Raw genomic sequence first — 20,309 nt, 5'->3', positions numbered from 1 at the left:
TGGTTCAAGGCACCTGCTACAACAGAGCTAGTGGCCTATAACCTCACAGACTCACACTTTGGTTGTCAGGTTAGTAGCAACATGGAGCAGAGATAGTGAATTAGCAGAAGCTCTGTCAGTTATCTGTCACCAAGCCTTTCCAGAGCTACAGGCAGGATGAGGTGAAGCAGGTGATGCCACCCCAGGTAGCACAATGCCCATCCCCTCCCCCCCAAGCCAGCACCGTCCACCAACAGCAGACGAGCGAGAGCTCTGGAGAGACACAACTCACAGGGTAACATCTGCAGAAAAGGTGAGCCTACCTGTGCCAACGTCACCACGCTTGGAGGAACCAGAGGACCAGCCTAACAGACAGGTTTGACAACAGGAGGCCATAAGGCTACCAGTACTCCTGACATGAAACACCATGTGCACTTCCTTCTTTCCTACCGTACACTAGGCTCTCCTAGGTGACACACAGCTGTCCTAGGGCTATTCTTGTTTTCATTCTGCAAATCTGCAGTGTAGAAACTGAGGACCTAAGCTGCTGATGCTTTATGATATGGAATGGGTATCAGCCCCCAGTCCAGTGGTATTCTCCCCCTGATCCCCACCCTCTCAAAAGGGAGCATGACAGAAGGCCTTAATGCCACAGTGGAGTTAAAGGCTGCTTTAGCAGCGCACTCACAGAGCCACGGCTTTTACCTTTTCACCTGGGACAAAAACACCTCAGGGGAAAGCAGAGGCACCACTGAGCAGTAACAGGGTATGAGTGAGCACATTAGTCAAAAGGAGACAATGGAGGAAGGTGAAGCATGTTTGGACACCAGATACACAAACACAAAAAAACCACAAGAAGGCTGAGAGGAGAACATGTGCAAAGGAAACTGAACGTGAGCATAGGGTTAGAAGTGTGAAGGAACATCAAATCAAGAAAGCAAACATACCATTAGTCGGATGCTTTGCAAACGACACAGAAAATCGTTTTACGGCTGGCATAGACAAGAGCTCTGAGGAAATAAAAACAGATCATCTCAGTTAACAGCCTGCTTCAAAGGATCCCCCGACCTTCATACACTTGGTTACCCTTTCAGGTTCACCTTCCTGACCCCCACAACGGCTGCTCCCACGGGCACTGCTGTAGCACCCGACACTCTGCCTGTGGGTCTGACTGAACCATTCTGCATCTCCCCAGCCCTTGCACTGCCCTGCCAGGGTCTCCCCGACACTACACACTCAGCCACACTCTCCATCACTCCCAGTCAGCAGCTCACACCTTCCCACCACACCAGGCTCAGTCCAGTGCAGAATGCAGCCAGGCCATGCTCGCAGCCACCAGAGCACACGGCCCAGCAAGTAGCAGCACCACAGGAAGATTGTTCTCAGGATTCACCTCTGCCCAAGGAAAACAAACACTGTTCTGCAGAGGGACTACAGAGTTCCAGCACAGGTACAGCTCAAAACAACCTCTTAATGCAAGCTCTACAGAGCTATTTATGAATTTTAAGGTAAATCACCTGAGTAGGGAAGAAGCAAAAGACCCATGAAGACATGCCTCTACAGTTCTTTGCTCAAAACATTTCAGTACAGGGCAAGGATACGCCTGTCACAGTGGTCCTCAGGCTTCTCCTGGCCATGCCCCAGGCCAGGCCAAGCTCTCCCATACAAATCACACATCCGAAAGACAGTGCAAGGACAGACACTGTGCATCTCATGGGGTGCAAACAGATAGGCTTTAAAGGACATAGATTAAGCTCCATATGCACACACACACACACCCCAAAAAAAAAAAAAAAAAAAAGCTGGAAACTTTTTTTTCCCACACACTGGAAATTCCTCAGCTATCATGAAAAACAATGGCCTGGATCAGACCATCTATATGTGGGATTTTATGTGAGATTCCAGCCAATCATACCTTTTGCTGCTATTTGGGATCTTTCAGGAAATAGTAGAAAACTCTTTTATTTCTCTTTCATGTTTCATGCATCCATTCTCCCTAGCCCCCAGAGTCTGTACACCTATTCCTCTCATCAGTGCACCAATGCACGCTCCACACCCCCAATGTGCTCCTATAGCTACATGCAGTGGCTTGGCCAAATAATGTATCTAAACCATCTCTCATTGAAATTTCCTCCACTAGTGTACCAGCCCTAAAAATTGTTTTTCTTTCTTTAAACTCAACAAGCAGCACGACAATCTTCCCTACATCCCTTAGAAGTGTCTAGGCCCTGGAGCTGCAGTCAGTTGGTGACCATCTCCATCCCACCCACACCTCCCCCTGCCCTGAGGGCACATCAACTTAAATGGCACTGACCCAGTTTACTGGATCCCTGGTTTCAGGTAAGCCAACTTGAAATCACAACCATCCATGGACTTTCCCTCAGCTTGAGGTTGAGAAAACTTTCTGCTGAAGTGTTCCTTAGCCCTCCTCCAGCTCCAAGCAAAAAGACTTCAGAAATAAGGGCCCTTGAAACTTCCCTGGAACAAGGCAAGTTAACATTGCTGAAGTGCTATATGCCACACACTGCATCTTGAAGCATCACAGCCATGAAAAACTATTGAAGAGTACATGCAAAAATATGCTGCTTTTCAACAGCAGTTATTAGTTTAAAGAGTGTGAAAAAGGTTGTTCTCCAAGAGTCTGCTGTAGCTGCAGTGCCACTGACTGCAACCACTGTAGTGATGTTTGGTTTAAATTCCATTGCTCAGCATTTCAATAGTACTCATTTAAGCAGAAACATGGGCTCATTTCACATTCCAAACTACCTTCCCCAGAAGCTAAATGTCCTTCTGCCTGCTTGTTTTCCCAAGCCCCTGACTCCTTCCCCCCAGCTGCCCTTATTGCAGCACGGTGCTGACAGCACAGGGTGCCAGGGCATGCCAAGGAACATGAAAACAGAGGTATAACATCAAGATTTATAATTCTGAGCTGTGTTGGACACATGCTAGTCAACCAAGTCTGCATTTTAGGTACTCGAGGGTACAACTGCATCTCAGCACACAGAGACCTCGTCACTGAATTTAGGCTTATGCAGCAGGAGTCCATGAGCTCAAATGCCTGTAGCCAGCTGCAGGCATGTCCTGCTACACAGCCTACAGAGACAGGCAGCCCAGCACCAGGACCGAGCAGATCTTTTCCATGCCCAGCTGGGCACAGAGCAGTCTCTGATGCTTTTCCCTGAGAATCAGTGCTGTCTTGTGCTCCCACTCCTTGCAGAGTCAGGAAAGAACAGCAGTCAGGGCCCTTGCTGGCCTTTTCAGCGGCTCCACTGTGACTCACACCCTGGTCTTGCGGCAAACATGGTGAGCTTATTCTGCAACCTGTGAGTAGCCAGTACTTGCTGCCTGGGGCAGCTCAGACTGGTACAGTGGGGTTGAGAACACTCCCACCTCACCCTCCCTGTCACTGTCATTCACAGCCCACTGTGTGCTAGCGAGTGCCCTGAGGTGAGAACCAGCTCAGTTTTCTCTTACACAAGAAAAGCAGCACAGGCAGCCAGTGTACATAATGGCACTTACAGGGTTCCAACAGGGCTGAGAACTGGTACAACGTCTTTCCATCCTGATTTGCTAGGCCATTTTCCTTACTTCAAAATTGGACAAAAATCCAAATGAACCAACCTCCTGTCTTCCCCAGATTATTGCCTTAATCCTCTTCCCACCTAGAAATCCAGCAGTGTTAGTGTTCCTTGTGATCCCAATAAGAAAGGCACTCAGATTCTGTATTGATTAAAATACCAAAAAGATAAGACATCCAAGACAGACAATCTGACATCTATCCACTCAAATGCTGGGAAACCTTAGGTGGATTTCCAACCTCGTCAGAGTATGCTGTGCAGACCCTGTCTGTGGAGCTCCTCAAATCAGTGCCCCAACAAATGGTATGTGAATCAGTACCTAAGCAGTCTGAGTGAGTGTCTTTCCTATTGGGACCACAATGGACACTTGCATTTATGCATTACACCCTCCAGCTCTTCCAGGACGGCTCAGTCTGTCCCTGTGCCCAAACTTCTTTGCGAATAACAACCCTCTGCTGCTCCCTGCACATGGCACCAAGTGCTGCTGGCAGGTCAGGGTGCAGCTGCAGCACCTGCACCCATGGGCATAGAGCAACGTTTGTAACCATGGCCCCAATGCCTTCACCAGATTGTCTTGCTGACCCTCCTGGCAGTTTTTGCACAGAAACCAGACTTTTTAGTCCTTCTGCAGTACTTCATCCAAGCAACTCACTTATCTCAAACCTTTCAGGCATATTGCCCTTGCTTCCTGAGAGCTACCTCAGACTCTGCTGCGTGCTCAGCCTTGCTCTAGTGCCCATTTTATCCACACCCAAGCATATCATTCTGCCTTTGGGATGGCTCCACCTTCCACAGGGTACTGTCCCAAAAAGAGCTTCATTTAGCATCAGCAAGATCACCAAGGTAAGCAAGACGATGTGATCTGCTGTGTTTCCATTCCAGGACAAACCTATTTAATATCTGGACCAAAAAAATCCTCCTTCACAACAGCAAGTAGTATTAAAACATCAGACTAAAATCAGACCACAGCAATACCACACATCAGCCTAAAACTCCTCTCACAATGCCAGCTCCAACACACGGTCCTAGCAAGGATCACGATTTCTTGGGATATGGCAAAATTTATCATTGTAGACGCGGTGAATACACACATTCAACTGTCACCGTTTTCAGCAGTGCCAGTCTGTGCTGCAGGCGCATCTTGAGACACCAATGTCCACAAAGTACCACCCTGCTGCCAGGGAACACACATACCGTCTTTGTACGTCAGGCTGCTGGCAAACTTTTTGCCATGGCTGCGTGCGTAGTCCTGGAGGTTGGGGGCACTGGAGGAGCCTCCCAGCACAGTGGTGCTAAACAGCCCGGTGCACTGTGACCCTGGAAAGGCAGGGAAGGTGTTAGTAACACATACCCACTGCATGCAACTACAGAAAAGCAGGGTTAGTGAAAGGATGAAGAATGAACTGGCCACTTCACAAGCAATCTCAGGAAAAAACATGATGCCTGGAAGCACAGGGAGGCCATGTTCTCCATTCTAAATTCCAGTGCCAAATGCAGAGCAGATAGCCCAAACCTGAGCACCAGGAAAGTTCCTAAAACTCCATCCATGGGTTTACTTCCGTTGACTTTCTTGCCCTGACCTGGGAGAAACACCTTCACCCCCTTCAGGCAGCAAAGCTACACACTCATGTCAGAACAGTCAGGATGCCAAACCACCCATGTTCATGTCACAGAGCTTTATTGCTCTGCTCTTCTGCCCTTTCTCTTTGGAAAGCTCCTTTTTGTGTAGGACACTGAGGAGAGTAAAGAACTGTCTGATCTATGGATCAGACAGTGTGGATTCATCTCCTGTCAAACAAGCAGGAAAAGTACTGTCACCAGAGGGCTTGCGTTCACAAGCTTGTACTTCACAGACATGCTTTACTCAGTCATGTCTCACTGCTCCAGCATAGGAGCAACTGGTCCATGAATGAGCCTTGCAAAGCACCAGATGTGCACACAGCATGGAACTTTGCCTACCCACTGTCCAGGAACATGGCATGCAAAGTGGAAGGCAACCTCATTCCTGGGGCTTTGGCTTGCTTCTCCAAGGCACAATGCTCTGAAGACTGACTCGACTTTGTGCGATATTTAGGGAACACCAGGCATTTGAAAGAGGATTCTTTCCACTGACTGAGGAAAGCAATTGTGAGTCAAGACAAAACCTTATTATGGGCCAGACACAGCCACTGATTGGCTGTAAATTCTCTGCTAAACTGTCTTGCTGCTGTATTCTGTGCCGAGAATACAGACTGCTCGACCCAACATTACTCCCACGTACAAAAGGCTTCCAGAAACAAGCAGGTTGATCTGGCTCCACCTTGTCTGCCAAAAAGCCTGCAACACTGTATAATAGTATTTATCTGGAACAGTGCAACTGTTACTGCTGTGAAAGAGAGACTGCCTACATTGGAAGCAGCTCTTGATTCTACAATACTGCATCATAGCATGATTTAGGTTGGAAGGAGCCTGAAGCTTCTTTCCCAACACCCCAGCAGGACCAACTCGAATCAGCTTGCTAGGGTTTGTCAAATTGTCAATACCTCCAAGAAAGGAAATTTCACAACCTCTCTGGGCCCCTGCTCTAACATCTGGCACATTCACGGTGGGTGAAAAATTTGTTCCTCCCAGCTAATTGGAATTTCTTATGCTGCAACTTGTGTTTGTTGGTTCTCAACCAACCAGCACAGGGCTTTGAGGACAATCTGTCTCCGTCCCCTCTGCAACCTCCCATTTAGATGGGGAAAGAGCATTAAGGTCTCCAGTCCCCACAAGTTCTAATCTGAACAAGCATGGCTCTCAGTTTCTCCTCCAACGTCATGTACTCCAGGCTTCCAATCTATTTCCACTGCCCCCCAGTAGGCTCACAATCCTGATACACACACCCTTCATGCCCCAGCGAGCCCAGGGCAGGACAGCAGAGCTCAGGCACTCACAAGAGGTGAAGAGACGGAAAGAGCCAAACCCCTCAGTGGGACAGCTGTACTGCAGCTGATGCAGCCTAGCACACCGTCAGCCTTCCCTGGTGTGAGGACACATTGCTGCCTCACATCCACTCGTTGCTCTTTGGGACACCAGCTCTGTGTCTGCAAAGATCCTTAAGCCAGAGCTTCTTTGGAGAAAACACAGAGATCCTGAGCATTGAACTGTTCATGTGTAAGCTCAGGCTGAGCTGAGGACATCTGCTCCTGGGGTGACCAAAAGGGTTCTTGCAGCACCGAACTGCAGCTGCTCCTGCACTGCAACACTGCTGGTGGCTTTCCACAGCACAGACTAGCACATACGTGCCCTTGGACATAAAAGAAGTCTTGCCTGCAGGGTCACTGATAGACAAGCCTTAGAAAATTTCCTCCTAATGCCTTAAATTGATGCTAAGTACGGACTCAGCATGAATTGGAATCTGTCAGAATACAAATGAAATTTTGTCATGCATCAGACAGGATGATGCTCCTACTTGCACTTCCATGGTTTAAAAACAAACAACAAAAACCACCCAACAGATTCATTTACTGGCAGATAAAAATGGAACATCAGAGTTTTAGGACTGTGTATTTTGAGCAACCTTGTGCCGTTAATCACTAAGCTAAGGATACCCCAGTGTTTCTGCTGTCCTGCTGCAGACAGAGGCATTTTGCTAGTGCCCTTAAGCCAGAAGAGAATTTACAAAGACGACTCCATGGACAACAGCAATCATTTACAGTGAACTCCAGGAGACGGCTGTACCCAAAGTAACCACACACACACACACACACATATCCTAAAGAACACAATGGCCATTTGGATTTAAATGTAGAAACACGTGCTAGAAATTCACTGTATGTGCTGGATATTTTCTGTGCATTTAATTTTCATATGTTCATTCAATGTGTCAGATGTTTAAAAATAGTCATTCTTGGTTTCTGTCTGGGAATCTCAGCACAAGGCTTCATGCCACAGGCAGTGCACCACCTCTACTGCTCGAACAGCCAGCAGTGATTTTACTCCGTTTTGAAGGGTTCTTGTAAGCAAAGAAAGGTACTGAAACTTCTCTCGGCTTTTCAAGATAGAAGCACACACACTACGGCAAACAATTCACAGCAATGCACTTGATGCTGCCCAGAAAAATGTGTCACACTCCAAAGCACAGACAAAGCAAGCTGCAGCCACCTATTTTCAAAATTACAGTGGAGGCACTGCTCTGGAATGTATGGCAGCAGGGCAGGGCTACTGCAGGAGCTCTCTCCTGCTCCCTGCTCCTGCATGCCTACACATATGAGGTTACACCTGGACAGACCTTCCATTTTCCAAAGATAATGACAACCAGGCACTGACTGACAAGGTCAGGCAACAGGGGGTATGCTCAGCTTCAGAAAACTCAGAAACAGCAGGTAGTGCCTGAATGAACCCCATCATAACACAGCTGCTGAGACAAGCATTAAAGCCAAAGTTCAAGCTTCCATGAGTTCTGTATTATCTCTTAGAGAGAGAACACGTTTCAACTCCTAAACGGGCAAGATTTTAGATTTCGATAAAACAATCAGGAAAGGAATCAGGAAGATTCCTTGAAGAGCTTGACTTGTACAGGTAAAGAGGCATTGTTCTTCATAGCAGGCCACAGGTGAAAAAAACCTCACAGAAACACAGATATTCTAATCACCAACTGTTGTGCAAGCTGGTGTGGTACAAGAGGTCTCTCCTGCTCAATCCTTCCACGCCTGCAAGACTCTACAGAGGAGAACGATGGCTCGGCTGGTGGTCTATGTCACAGATCAGATCTATCAGTTCCTACTCAAGGTTTTGTCTCTTCAGAGCTTCACAGCCGGGACAGTAACCAGCACAGGCTTCCCAGCAAGGCACATGAAGCAAGAGTCTGAAATTAAACCTGTCAGGATCATATTTCAGATTTTGTTGTCGAGGAAAAGTAGTACTGAACAAAGGTGCAGAAAAGCAGTGGTCTTCTCTATTGCCAAAACAGACATTCCTCAAAAACTTGGAAAAGGCTGTAGTCCAAGGGCTGTAATATCTGCTTTCCAGGGCACAGGCCTTCTGGTAGTTGCACATCCAAACAGTAAAACCAGTCTGCAGTACCATTTGATGTATTCAGTAATTCTCCAAGCAGAAGCACCTCCTTGACTATGTGCCATTTCAGAAATTCCCATATTCATCCATATGGACTCACAAAATACCCACAAGTTTCTTCAAGCCTAAGCACAGCAGTTTGTCACAGCTCACTGAATCTTGCAGTGGCAGTGGGAAAGGCATAGGTAAGTAAAATAACACATTCAAAAATTACCACGGCCAAGGCTACTGTCCCTTTATGAAAATAATATACATCAGACATTCCTATTTAGATTTTTCCAGCTGGCTGGAAGCATAGCTGGCAGACTCCAAGGATACTTTCAAACCACTCAGAAGAAAATTCCCATTCCTTTGTAAGAATTAGGTTCCAAAGAAGCCGCTCATTCAAAAGTGGCAAACAAATGATCAGGCCTTTCAGAAGTCTCTTGGCTGCAGGTTGTCCATATAGAGCAGAGTGATGAGTCAGAACTGCTGCAAGTCTGCAGCCATGCCACAATGCTAAGATGGTTTTAAAGAAAAAGAAAGCGGGCATGACTTGGGCATTACCACCTCCTCTCTGCAAGACACAGGTTGCACAGCCATCTCTTAACCTTGTGACAGCAAAGACAGCTTTTCCAGTTTCAAAATAGATCTTGCTTTAGCAAAAATATTTCAGGAAGAATTTCAACTGCTCAGACATAGTTTAGGTTAGGATAATGTGGAATGGAACAATCAAGGACAGAGAATATCAAGTGCCCTGAATATTGTCTTCCACTGGCTACCATAAGAAGAATGGCTGACCAGAGACTTCAGCTCAATTAGAGAGCTATCAAACACTCCATATGTAACACATTCGTTCCATACAACAGATCTTTATGAAGCAAAGGTAGAAACAGAGTAGTCTCACATGAAGAACAGCTTTGCATATAAATTGTTGTTTTGCAGAACAGAAAGCACACTAGTTCTCACCTAAAATCTTCTCTTTCTACTAAGTTCAGAAATGGTGTAACAAGTGAGAGCAACAGAGAAGCAGAAGGCCAGCCTGCAGGTAGGCAGTTTGCCCTGTTGCTCCTGTACTGGAAAGAATGAAAAGTGCATCTTCTGTTGTTAGCAGCTGAAGGAGAAGTTCGTTCACAAGAGGTACCGACTGAGACAGTCTCTACAGTGGTCTCAACAGTAACACTGAGAGAAGACACAAAACACATAGAGACATACAAGGAACCCAAGCCGGATCTGCATGTGGAGACACAGACAGATGCCCATGGAAATAGAGAGGTACAAGTGAGTAGGCTGGTTACAGATCAGGTACAGTACCTAATCCACTTTGCTTCATCTCAGAAGACTGCCTGGAATAAGTGCTGAAGAGGCGATAACCTCCTGATTTAGAAGAAGATTCAGACAGCACCTGCAAAGACAGACAGTGTAATTAATCAGCAGCATGCTCCAAGACACCCACTGCTCTCAAAAGCCTTTATACATCAATTGAAGGTAAAGAAAGGTACATCTCTTCCTTAAAATCACCGTTTCCAAGATGCACAAAGGTAGTCATATGCTAAGACTGTGACAGTGAATGCTCAATTTTAATTTCAATATTTTCATGGATTGTGGAACAGTGGAAATTTGAAAAGTGTGACGGGACTCATGTAGTGAGCATCTTGTCTCCCAAGACTCTTGCTGAGATCACTGGGACACAGACTTCCTTCTTTAGAAGCAGGAAATCATATCCCCTTTAACTTAGTATGTGCCTATCACAAGGAGCCTCCGAGTGCTGCATGCAAAGGTGACCTTGTGAGTAACACACAGCAATGGAAGACAGCTAACAAATACCTCAAACCTTAACTCTGCTGTTTTCTGGTTCAAAAAACTGATGGCAAAAATGCCTGTGAAATCCCTCTGAAAGGAGGGACAATTCCAGAGTACTTTAAAGGTAACAGTCACCTGCTGACTGTGACACTGGCCTTGTGACACAGAACAGCCTGGAAGGAAAGAGGTTAGAACAGTAAAATCAATTTTGTTACTTCAGCAGATCAGTGAATGGGACAGTTCTAAACCCTGACAGTTTAAACATCCTGGATGAATCCATCAGTTAGCAGGGACCCCCAATCAGCATGAGATCTTAGATGGGATGGAGGAATGAGAAACATGGAGCTGCCTTTATGAAAGGGAAAGGCTGGAGCCTAACAGAAGGCAAAGATGACACCATAGCTAGGTGGTGAGGTTGCATGTAATCTCATAGCTGGCAACACCAGTACCTCTACAGAGCACGTAATCCAAATAATGCTTGTGTTCCTCAAGCATTTCATTACTTGCTCTTCCTCATCAGTTCCTCTGCCCTGTGTTCCTGTCCTTCCTCAACGAGGAAGAGTTTCGGAGGTCTGCCTTCCACAACATCCTCTTTACCTTCTGCAGATCCTTCCCCAGAATCAACTCAGACTCTGGCACGTTAAAAGAAATGCCAGGAAACCAAAACCAAGCAAAAGGCCTTTGCAAGAACAAGGAAGGGCACCAATAGCATGGTTACCTCCATGGATCCCGTCTTCCGGTTCCTGATCAGTGGTGACCTTCGCTGAATGCTGACCGGCTCAGAGGGCTGTGGGGACTTCTGCCGAGCACGGTCTGGCTCATCGCTGCCCTTCTCATTCGAGAGGTCCTCTAGGCTGCCTTGGTCTGCCTTCTTGTCCTCGCTCTGCCGTAAGGAAACACTTCACTCATGTCTACAGGCACATGGCCTTTGCCCATGCTGCCCCACATCAGCTCCAGGCTCAGATCTCCTGCTCTGCCAAGCTCAGGAGGCACCCACAGTCCCAGCAGCCACCCTGATGAACCCAGATGGGACAAGGACACAACCTGCCAGCTCCCTGCAGGCACCACCAGCGAGGAAGCTTCTGCAGCAGGGCCAGACAGCGCAGGACAGTGCCCAAGTGTCCCCTGGGGCTGGCAGCTCCTGTCCCGGTGTCTGCTTACCTCTGCTGAGGCCGGCCGAAAGCCAAACCCCGTGGGTATGTTCCTGTCCTCCTCGCAGCCTTTGACACCCGGGCTGAAATGCAGCTCCACGTGGAAGCGCTCCTCTGAGGAGGGGTCCTGTGAACACATGTCACAGGCAATAGGTACAGAACCAAACACCAGCATAGGCCAAGGTCCCACCCCACCAGCATAGGCCAAGGCATGCATCCCAGGCACATTCTTCGGAGGGAAAGCAGGAGCAACAAGCATGAACAGAATGGCTCCAGGTTTGTCCCATCCAAAAGGACAGCCCTGATCAGCACACAGCTGAGGCATTCTGACTGCTGTTATTTTGGGACAACAGCCACAGAAGAGTATAACAGAATCAGGTTCTATGTGTATATATATATACACACACACCCCTAAACCCCAGCCCCTTCTCACCCACTCTTGCTGCAAACCCAGCATATGCCAGGACAGGGGAAGACTGGGTCCCTCCTGGACCTTCAGTCAGGCTATTCCAAGATTTAAGTAACTGTCTCTAGTAGTAATTTTTCATTAAGCTTTTTTTAAGGAAGCCAGAGCTTTTACAGTATCTGGCACTAATTATATACATCCATATAAAACCATCTTGACTGACTGACACATCCACACCACTCATGAGAGTTCTAGTCAGATGTTTTTTGACAAACATCACTCCTGCCATTAGAAGCTCACACCAACTCTGTGAATACAAGGCTCTAACTCTATAAGGTGTGGGGTAAGGGGCTGCTCCCCTCACCACTACCACCTCCTGCAGCACAGACCCAAGTCACAAGGTCTGATGATCAGGACATGCAGTTTGGTGCCAAGCCGACTTACAGTCATCACCCTCAGCTCCCACATTCCAGCTGTTAACCCTAACCCTAACCCTTTACTTCCTGAAGATAGCAGTATACACTTCTATAACTATATCAGCACACTTTCAGAATAAAAAATAGTTTATGGATGTGGAATTTCTGGATATTTTCTAGATATATTTCAAAAATACAGCCAAATATCACTCAGCTTTATTTATTTTTTCCTACTGTTCACTTGCAATTAATACTTAAAAACAGCAAATAATTTTGCACTAGGAAATGCTTTAAAATAGTCAGTATTAATTACGTAAGTTTGGTATTACTGGTCAGGTAACAAGCATTAACTGGGTCACTGCCTCCCACATAAACCAAAAATTAGCATTTGTGGTAATGATCCGAATGTCTTTGTTCACAAGCAGTGAGAGCTCAGGTTACAGACTTCCAACTGAACTCATCCCTGAGGACTGTGCCTTGCAACAGGGCAGGAAGCATGGTATCCTACTGCTCTATCCCTCACCTTGTTGTTGTCCTCGTAGAGCATGATAACAATCTGGGTCATGTAGTTCAGCTCTGAGATAGCACTCAAATAGTCCATGGCTCTCTTCCACTGCTGGTCTTTGTTTTCCTGATATATACACATAAACAGTCGCATGGGATAAGCAACAGCAGACACTTTGCAGCATTCAGTGAAATGGGACTGAGAGAGTTCCTCTCTCCACAAGGTAACATTGTCAGGACAAAAACACCTTGCTTAACTTGCATGAAGAAATGACCTAGCAATGTGGTGGGGTGCCTGCAGTGAGGAGTAGCTGCACAGAGGGATGCTACAGCTGCCCACCCACCCATGTGCAGATCTGAGCTGCAAGCTGCTGTGCCATGCTGACTGGAGACAAGCAGAGCCCACAGCAGGTTCCCAAACACAGCCATTCTCAAACTACAGAATGGAGCACAAGGGATGAACCTGTGCTAAATAAGGGACCAAGTGAAATGCTTTTACCTGATGCTGAATGAAAAATCTGGAGACACACTGAACCCTGGGGCTCTGCACAGCAGGGCAGCCCACCCTTCACTGCCTCCCAGCACTGCCAGGAAATGGTCACACCTGAAGTGCCACTCATGATGCCATGGAGTGTATCACCACATTGAGGGACATGAACAGAGCCCTCCATTACAAAGAACCCAGATGGAGCCCAATATCCCTGTGCTGGTAACATGGCATCCTTGGGCAGTTAAGTCAGGGAACAGGGGAGCATCTTATTCAGTGAGTGATTTAGAGGTAGTTTTCTGATCACTGTCTGTAGATAGGCTAAGCTGCCACAGACACCAGAAATCATGCCTGGTAAGCAAGCCCAAACTCTCAAGGCATTTTAGACCATGCTTAAAAATGGGAAGATAAATCAGAGAGCCTCTTGAGAAGAGTAAAGCAGAGCTTTTCTCAGGGTCTGCATGCCAATTCATTCAGGAAGCAGGTGAAGAGAGATCAAGTGAAGGGTGAGTTGGATTAATTAATCCCCTAAAAATGTGTCATCTGCCTCTCTGGTAGAGAGCATGTCCTGTGCATTTGCAACCTCAAGTCACTTCCTCTGTAAGAGAACTGATTTTATTGACTTAGAATTAATGTAAGGACTATAAATACAGGACCAAGCTCTTTAAATAAATGGCTGGAGGAAGCAGGAAGTAAGAAATTCACTCATCCCCATTGCCTCATACTGCTATTCTCCTAGACAGGTATGTGGTCTGCTCACCTGAAACTAGCAGGGCAGATCTTGGAGAAAACATGTCTCTGTGCAAGCAAGGCAGGAAGCTGCAGCATGCAAACACAGCAGAGATGGAGCTGGCCAGAGACCACTGATGCACAGCATTAGTGGGAGAGCTGGCTCAAAGGGCAACCTACAAACATACACTGTCCACCTTGGAAAAGACTACTGGAAAAACGTAGGGAGGCTTACTCTGTGAGCATTGCTGGGACACTTACATCCAGTAACCCCCCATAGCGGAAGATACTGAGCAGGGAGTGCACATGGCTCTCACTGGTGAAGTACAGCCGCGTTCGAACATGGCGACCCGGTGACAGAACTCCTCTTGAGTACCTAAACCAAAATCAGCCCACAGTTACTTGTCTGCCAATGGATTGCCATCTATCACACATTAGTATCTCCGTACACTTACTGGAATGACATAACCCCACACTGGGAAATGCCAAAGGCAGCAGGACAGAACAAACAATGAGAGCACTCGGCACAGGAACAACAAATTTTGTGGAATCCTAATAGAGACACATAGTAGGTGGCTCATCACTCTACACTGGCCCTGTGCAGGGAAAGGGATGAGGCACCACCACTCACTACAACAGGTACAAGTCTTTGTGGCCCTGTGCTTCTGGCCAGCAATCTCAATGTGCCTTCTCCATTTGCTTTCTAGTTCTACGAGCACCAACACGCCTTCCTCCTGGAGGGTCCTTCAGTGTATGCTCAGTACCTCCTTTCACAACAGTACACTCTTCTGGCATGGGAACCACCCACTGCTCCATAGCTGCCCTCCCCACTGCCAGCAGCATGCAGCACAAAGCCTTACAACGGATGTAGTTTGTTGACAGACTCATCTTCATGAGTTCTCTGTAGGTCCAGCTGGATCTTTTTAATGAGAGGAAGACAAAAGCCAATAGCAATCTCCAGTTTCTCCTCCTTATTAATCCCATATTCCTGCAAGAACAAAACAACAGATACCCTGAGCCCTGGCTCTTTGCCACATCCTCACATGAAAGGCCACTTGACTTCAACAGCCCAGTCTGCAGCACCACTGGTTAAGCAAGGACAGGAAGGGAAATGTCACTCAACACTTTCCACTTTTTTTTCCCACGTATTGCAGAGGGTAACAGAGGACTGAGACTCTTCCAAGAACCTCAGTTATGTCTGGACGTGACTGTCAGTATCCTTCCAACAGCTGAGAGGTGCAAGTACCACGAATGAATCTCCGATCTCATGACATGCAAACTTATACCCTGACCTAGCACGACCATTAAAGCAACAACTGCTATTGGCAAAGACAAAAACTGAAGTGCTATGCTGAAAACAGCCAGACTGCATCTCACCAGCAACACTGAAAAAGTTTAGACCACTTCTGCTCTACAGGGGCAGCTGACCTTGCTGGTAGAAGCTCATCCCATATAAATGAAACTTTGCCAGAAGCAACTCAACACTGCAAACTGAACAAGTGCTAGTTTGACAACAATAACAAACTTGTCAGAACTTTAACACAGAAATCCCCCTTCACTTTCACAACACTCCATGTAGAGGAGGATAGAACGTTGCTGTAGCACACACATGCAGCTTGGAGCTGTGCTGTGATGCACTACAATGAACATGGAAAAGCTGCTGCATCAGCTGCTTATTACGCTGACCCTGCCAGAATCCTCAACAAGGAGCCCGGCCCTGCCACATTTTAAGTCATAAATGGTTTTGGCCTTATACAAACACTAAGACAGATCTGAGAAACACCTACTGTGATATGCTGCCTTGGGAGTTAATGTGCGAGAGAATCGAGACAAAACACAAAGGCAAAGGGTCAGAAATTGGTGCTGCAGGCACTGTCATACAGGCTATACCTGGGGTATGATCACATCTGCCAGGGCTTTGGAGAGCTTGAAGAGTTCAGTTGTGCCTTCCAGTTTCAGTGCACAGTTGTGCTGTACATCGTATTTGATGCAGTCATATATGTCAGGGATCTTGCTGATGTCGTAGCGCCCATTCTTCATGCGGAAATCTCGCTCCAGCTTACTCCAGCGTTGCAGCATCAGTTCCAGAGTCTCACTGTGGTACAGCTGCAGGTCTAAACAGCAGAGAACACCAAACCACATTCACATTCTAGAACCACAGAATCACAGAACCCTGGTTATTGCTGCAGAGATTTCAAGTGACAGCTACGACTGACTTCTCCCAGCACGAAAGGGCTCCAATTCTTGTGTCACCCACAGGAATCCTAGTCCGGAAAAGCCAGTGGACCTGTTGCAGGAGTTTTAACCTGGAGCAACAGGCTACTTCTGAAATGCTTGAGAAAAGTGAAACCGTTTGCCTGCTTGCTTAGGTCTGCCATAAATCCCATGGCGGGTTCCCAAGATGCCTTTGTAAAACCTCTGCACTGTTATTAGGAAAGTCGAGATGAGCAAATTGTGACTGAAAAACTTGCTGCTTACAGTCTCCAGAAAAGGCCTCAAAAACTACAGGCATACCCCTCCAGGCTATACTGCTGCTGTTTACATTTACTCTAAACCAAGATGCACGTATAATTTCCTTTATATTACAGCTCTCTTTAACAGTAGTTGAAAGTAGAGCCTTCCACATCAATAGCACATACAAAATTACACTTTACAATTTCTTTGCTGCAGACAAACATAAGCCCTAGTGGTGTTTGGGAGCTCTGGAGATGTAACATTAAATTAAATCTCTTCCAGACCGTTTTCAGCTCTGTTGCTCACCTGCAGATTTTGGATCTTCCAGACGTTTTCGTATCTGGGAGGTGAGATTCTCAATCAGGGTGAACACCTGGTTACAGACCTCAACTGGGTTCTGGATAAAGGTCATGGAGTTGAGCAGAGAAGCACTGCCTGTAGGTGCTAGCTGAAAGAAGATCCCAGCAGAGATTAGTTAGTCTTCACAAACTGGGAACGCAAAATGTCTGCCTTTTGCAGCTGTACTTCTTTCTGACTCGGGACAAAAGCTGTGCTCCCAGCTGAGCACAATAAGCTGGCCTATTCCTAGGAGTAGTCAGGCATGTCTTAAAAACTTCCTCAGGATCAAACTCAGAGGGAGCAAACAACTGCTCCTATCAGATCAGACCTCCCTCCACCTACAATATCCATTCCTGTCTCATTTTGCTTCTGTGTTTGAGTAGAAGGGCTTCATTTTAAGAAGTTCTTTGAGATGATAAATATGTTCCTTAAAGGATTTCAATCCAGTAATCACATTTCAGAGCCTGGGAAAAGCCCTATTTTGGGGACTTGCTGCAGAAGCAGCAGTAGTGCTTTCAATGGTTGCTGTGCTGGATGCAGCCCATGCTCTCTACTCTGCAGCTATCAGACCCCGACAGGACACACAAGGATTTGTAACCAAAAGGTCTGTTCACATGCACACAGAGCACAGATTTAGAATCCAGTGAGGCAGACTCCCTGCCCACAGCAGCTGGGATTGATCTGAGCAGCATGCAGGAGCTCTTTTAGCGTATTCACAAGAACAAAATGCACTGGGAATTCTGAAGGGAGAGGAAGGCACCATGTCTTGAAGAGGACAGCAGAGCAACACTGAGGACTGCCACTCGAAGAAGGGCAAGGGCTATTAACCTGCACACTTCCATACATATCCTGTCATTTTGGACAGAACTGATCTCAAAGTAACCAAACAACTGTTCACATACCACACACTTCACATCAAACCACTGTAGCAATGCTATTCTCCATCCAGATACAGGGAGCAATGAAGCTCCACTGGTGTTTTACCTTTTCATAATCCTCTTCACAGAACTCAGCATCCTTCTGCATGATTTCATGCAGTCGCGCCTTCACTCTGTGCTGACAGCTGCTAAGGGAATCACTGTCACTGTCCAGCAGACCATTCATGTTGGCACTTTTCACCATCTGCACCAGGATGGGGGTCAGCTCTCCTTCCAGGGCCAGCAGACCCTAAAGCCACACCACAGAAGGCAAGATTTCAAGTCTGTGCAAGCCAAGCAACAAAAATTCTGGTAGTTTCATGGCCAGAACTCAGCCAATTTAAGTGAAATCTCAACTGTCCTTGAAGGGCAGTTTTACAGCAACATCCCCTCCAGTCAGAGATGACTCCAGCATGCTTCTAGAGCTATTCAAGCAAAGCACAGCTCTGCCTGCAGCAGCCCCAGATTTGTCCAGGCAACTGTTGAGCAGGCAACTCAGTTTGCTTGAAAATGTTGATACAGAGAAGACTCCAAAGACCAGCTAAGGCCACCACAGGATTCCCCTTGGCTTTAGCTGCAAATGAACCTGTCTTCTCCCCAGTCCCCACTCCACACTGCACCAAATGCACCACATTTCACTCCCCTGTTAAATCCAGCAGGCAAGGAATAACCCCTCTAGCTGGGCAGCCATCCCAGAAACATTCATTCTATAGGCAATTAATACTTAGCAGAACATTTGGTGTGCTCTAACATCAAGCACCTTCTCCAGTCAGAGTCCTGTCCTGGACAGGACACTAAAGGTGACAGATGTGTGCAGATACACCAGATGTTCAGTACTTCACCATACACCTGCTATTAGCACAGTGTACCCCAGTTCATCCAACAGAGAGGGGAAAGATCCTAGGAAAACTCCTTCCTCATCACCAGAGGTTTTCCTTTAGAACTGGCATATTTTAAGACTAATGCAGCAGAACAAACAGATGCCCAGAAGAGAAAAAGGACCTTTGCAAAAGCTGCTGCTGTCATCTGAACTCTCCCCTCATCTGAGGCGTAGATCTTGAGATCATGGCGATAAGTGCTGTGCAGCCTGAGCAAGCCACAGCCAGGGAAACCAGCATAATCACCTGGAACAGAGGACAACTCAACATTCATATTCTCACACCTGAAAAATTATCAGCTCAATATACGGGTTTAGACAAACAAACTTTATTGTAGTAACAAAGTTATGTAGAGAATTAATCACTTGCATAGGCAGCATTTATGCTGCTCCAAAATAGATAGTTCTAGCTATATGCAAGGACTAGAAACACAACAAAGGCTTTCCCTAACTTGGGAAAGTTCATTTTGAGGAAAAAAGTGAGCATTCACCAGTCAAGTCTGACACTGCCCAAATTCTGCAGCAAACTCCACTGAACAGCCTGTAGTAGTTCTGCTAGTCTGAATATCCTTGTGCAGAATGAAGACACACAAAAATATCACTTCATTCTGCTTGTTTTCTGCATGAGAGCAGCTCCTGCAGCCCTCAGAAGTGCAGGGAGGGCTGTTCAGGGCACAAATTCCCAGTTTCTCATGGCTGAGTCAATCACAGGAGTCAGATCAGTAATGGAGGAAAGTAACTCATGCAGCTCTCGAGTCTGACTGCCAAAGACTGCAGTGGTCACTATTTGCTGCTACATGGAATCCCAGGGCAATTCTGCACAGCATCCAGTCACACTGCATGACAAGACAGGAACAGTACTCCCAGCTCTGAGCTCACAACTCACAGAAACACCCTGACAGACAAGGACAGGCACCAGCCAGAAGTCAGATGTATGTCTTGGGAAAGCTGACAGGCACCAAATGCTGCCCAACCCAGGAACACAGCACTTCCCTCCAAAACAAGATCTCTCCCTCTCCATGAATGACCATATAGAGCAGAAGACTACAAAGTTGTTGTTCAGAATGACTCTCATCTAAGCACGGCAGTCAATTCCCGGTAGGAGGTTATCAGGTTGGTTAAGTATGACTTCTCTTTGTGAATCCATGCTGACTACTCACAGTCACCTGCCTATCCTTCATGCACCAGGAATGCTCTCCAGGATTAGCTGCTCCGTCACTGTCTCAGGGACTGTTCTGAGGCTGACCTGGCTGCAGTTCCCTGGGCCCTCCTTCTTGTCAGTTTTGAATCCAGGAGCGACACTTCCTCTCCTCCAGTCCTCAGGCACCTCCCCCAATCCCCAGAGCCTTTCAAAGAGAATCTCCAGTGGCCTTGCAGGGACACCTGCCTGCTCCCCTGGCACTGTGGATGCAGCCCATCAGGGCCCTTGGGTTCACGTATGTCCAGCTTGCTTAAGTGTCCCCTGACCCGATCCTCCTCCACCAAAGGTGAAGGAAATCTTCTCCAATCCAATTTAAATTTGCTTAGTTAATTTGAAATGTAATTAATTAAACTGAATTAATTAAACATACAAGTCAAAGACAAGCATATCCAATACTGGGCTCACTGGATCAATCCAGTGTATTACTCCTGACTCAAAGGCAATCTCAGCCT

The 20,309-nt window shown here is 46.9% G+C and overlaps 1 protein-coding gene across 12 annotated transcripts in view; it reads right to left on the bottom strand.

The window, feature by feature from the left end:
* PPIP5K1 (diphosphoinositol pentakisphosphate kinase 1) overlaps nucleotides 1–20,309 on the bottom strand; it is a 44,917-nt gene that overhangs the window by 9,484 nt on the left and 15,124 nt on the right. For 4 of the 12 annotated variants that reach the window (XM_039557737.1, XM_039557736.1, XM_010390881.4 and 1 more), the window contains 13 exons: nucleotides 18,782–18,903; nucleotides 17,847–18,029; nucleotides 16,830–16,971; nucleotides 15,960–16,183; nucleotides 14,930–15,057; nucleotides 14,331–14,445; nucleotides 12,873–12,980; nucleotides 11,538–11,654; nucleotides 11,095–11,259; nucleotides 9,888–9,978; nucleotides 4,752–4,874; nucleotides 927–989; nucleotides 303–344 (listed from right to left, as the gene is read on the bottom strand). In XM_039557737.1, the coding sequence (XP_039413671.1) occupies nucleotides 303–344; nucleotides 927–989; nucleotides 4,752–4,874; nucleotides 9,888–9,978; nucleotides 11,095–11,259; nucleotides 11,538–11,654; nucleotides 12,873–12,980; nucleotides 14,331–14,445; nucleotides 14,930–15,057; nucleotides 15,960–16,183; nucleotides 16,830–16,971; nucleotides 17,847–18,029; nucleotides 18,782–18,903 (1,623 nt within the window). The remainder of the gene's footprint in view (nucleotides 1–302; nucleotides 345–926; nucleotides 990–4,751; nucleotides 4,875–9,887; nucleotides 9,979–11,094; nucleotides 11,260–11,537; nucleotides 11,655–12,872; nucleotides 12,981–14,330; nucleotides 14,446–14,929; nucleotides 15,058–15,959; nucleotides 16,184–16,829; nucleotides 16,972–17,846; nucleotides 18,030–18,781; nucleotides 18,904–20,309) is intronic. The other 8 variants (XM_039557743.1, XM_039557735.1, XM_039557744.1 and 5 more) reach the window with 4 other exon arrangements.

Source organism: Corvus cornix, chromosome 10, assembly GCF_000738735.6.
Source record: "Corvus cornix cornix isolate S_Up_H32 chromosome 10, ASM73873v5, whole genome shotgun sequence".
NCBI lineage: Eukaryota > Metazoa > Chordata > Aves > Passeriformes > Corvidae > Corvus > Corvus cornix.
This window is presented reverse-complemented; position numbering and strand designations above follow the sequence as displayed.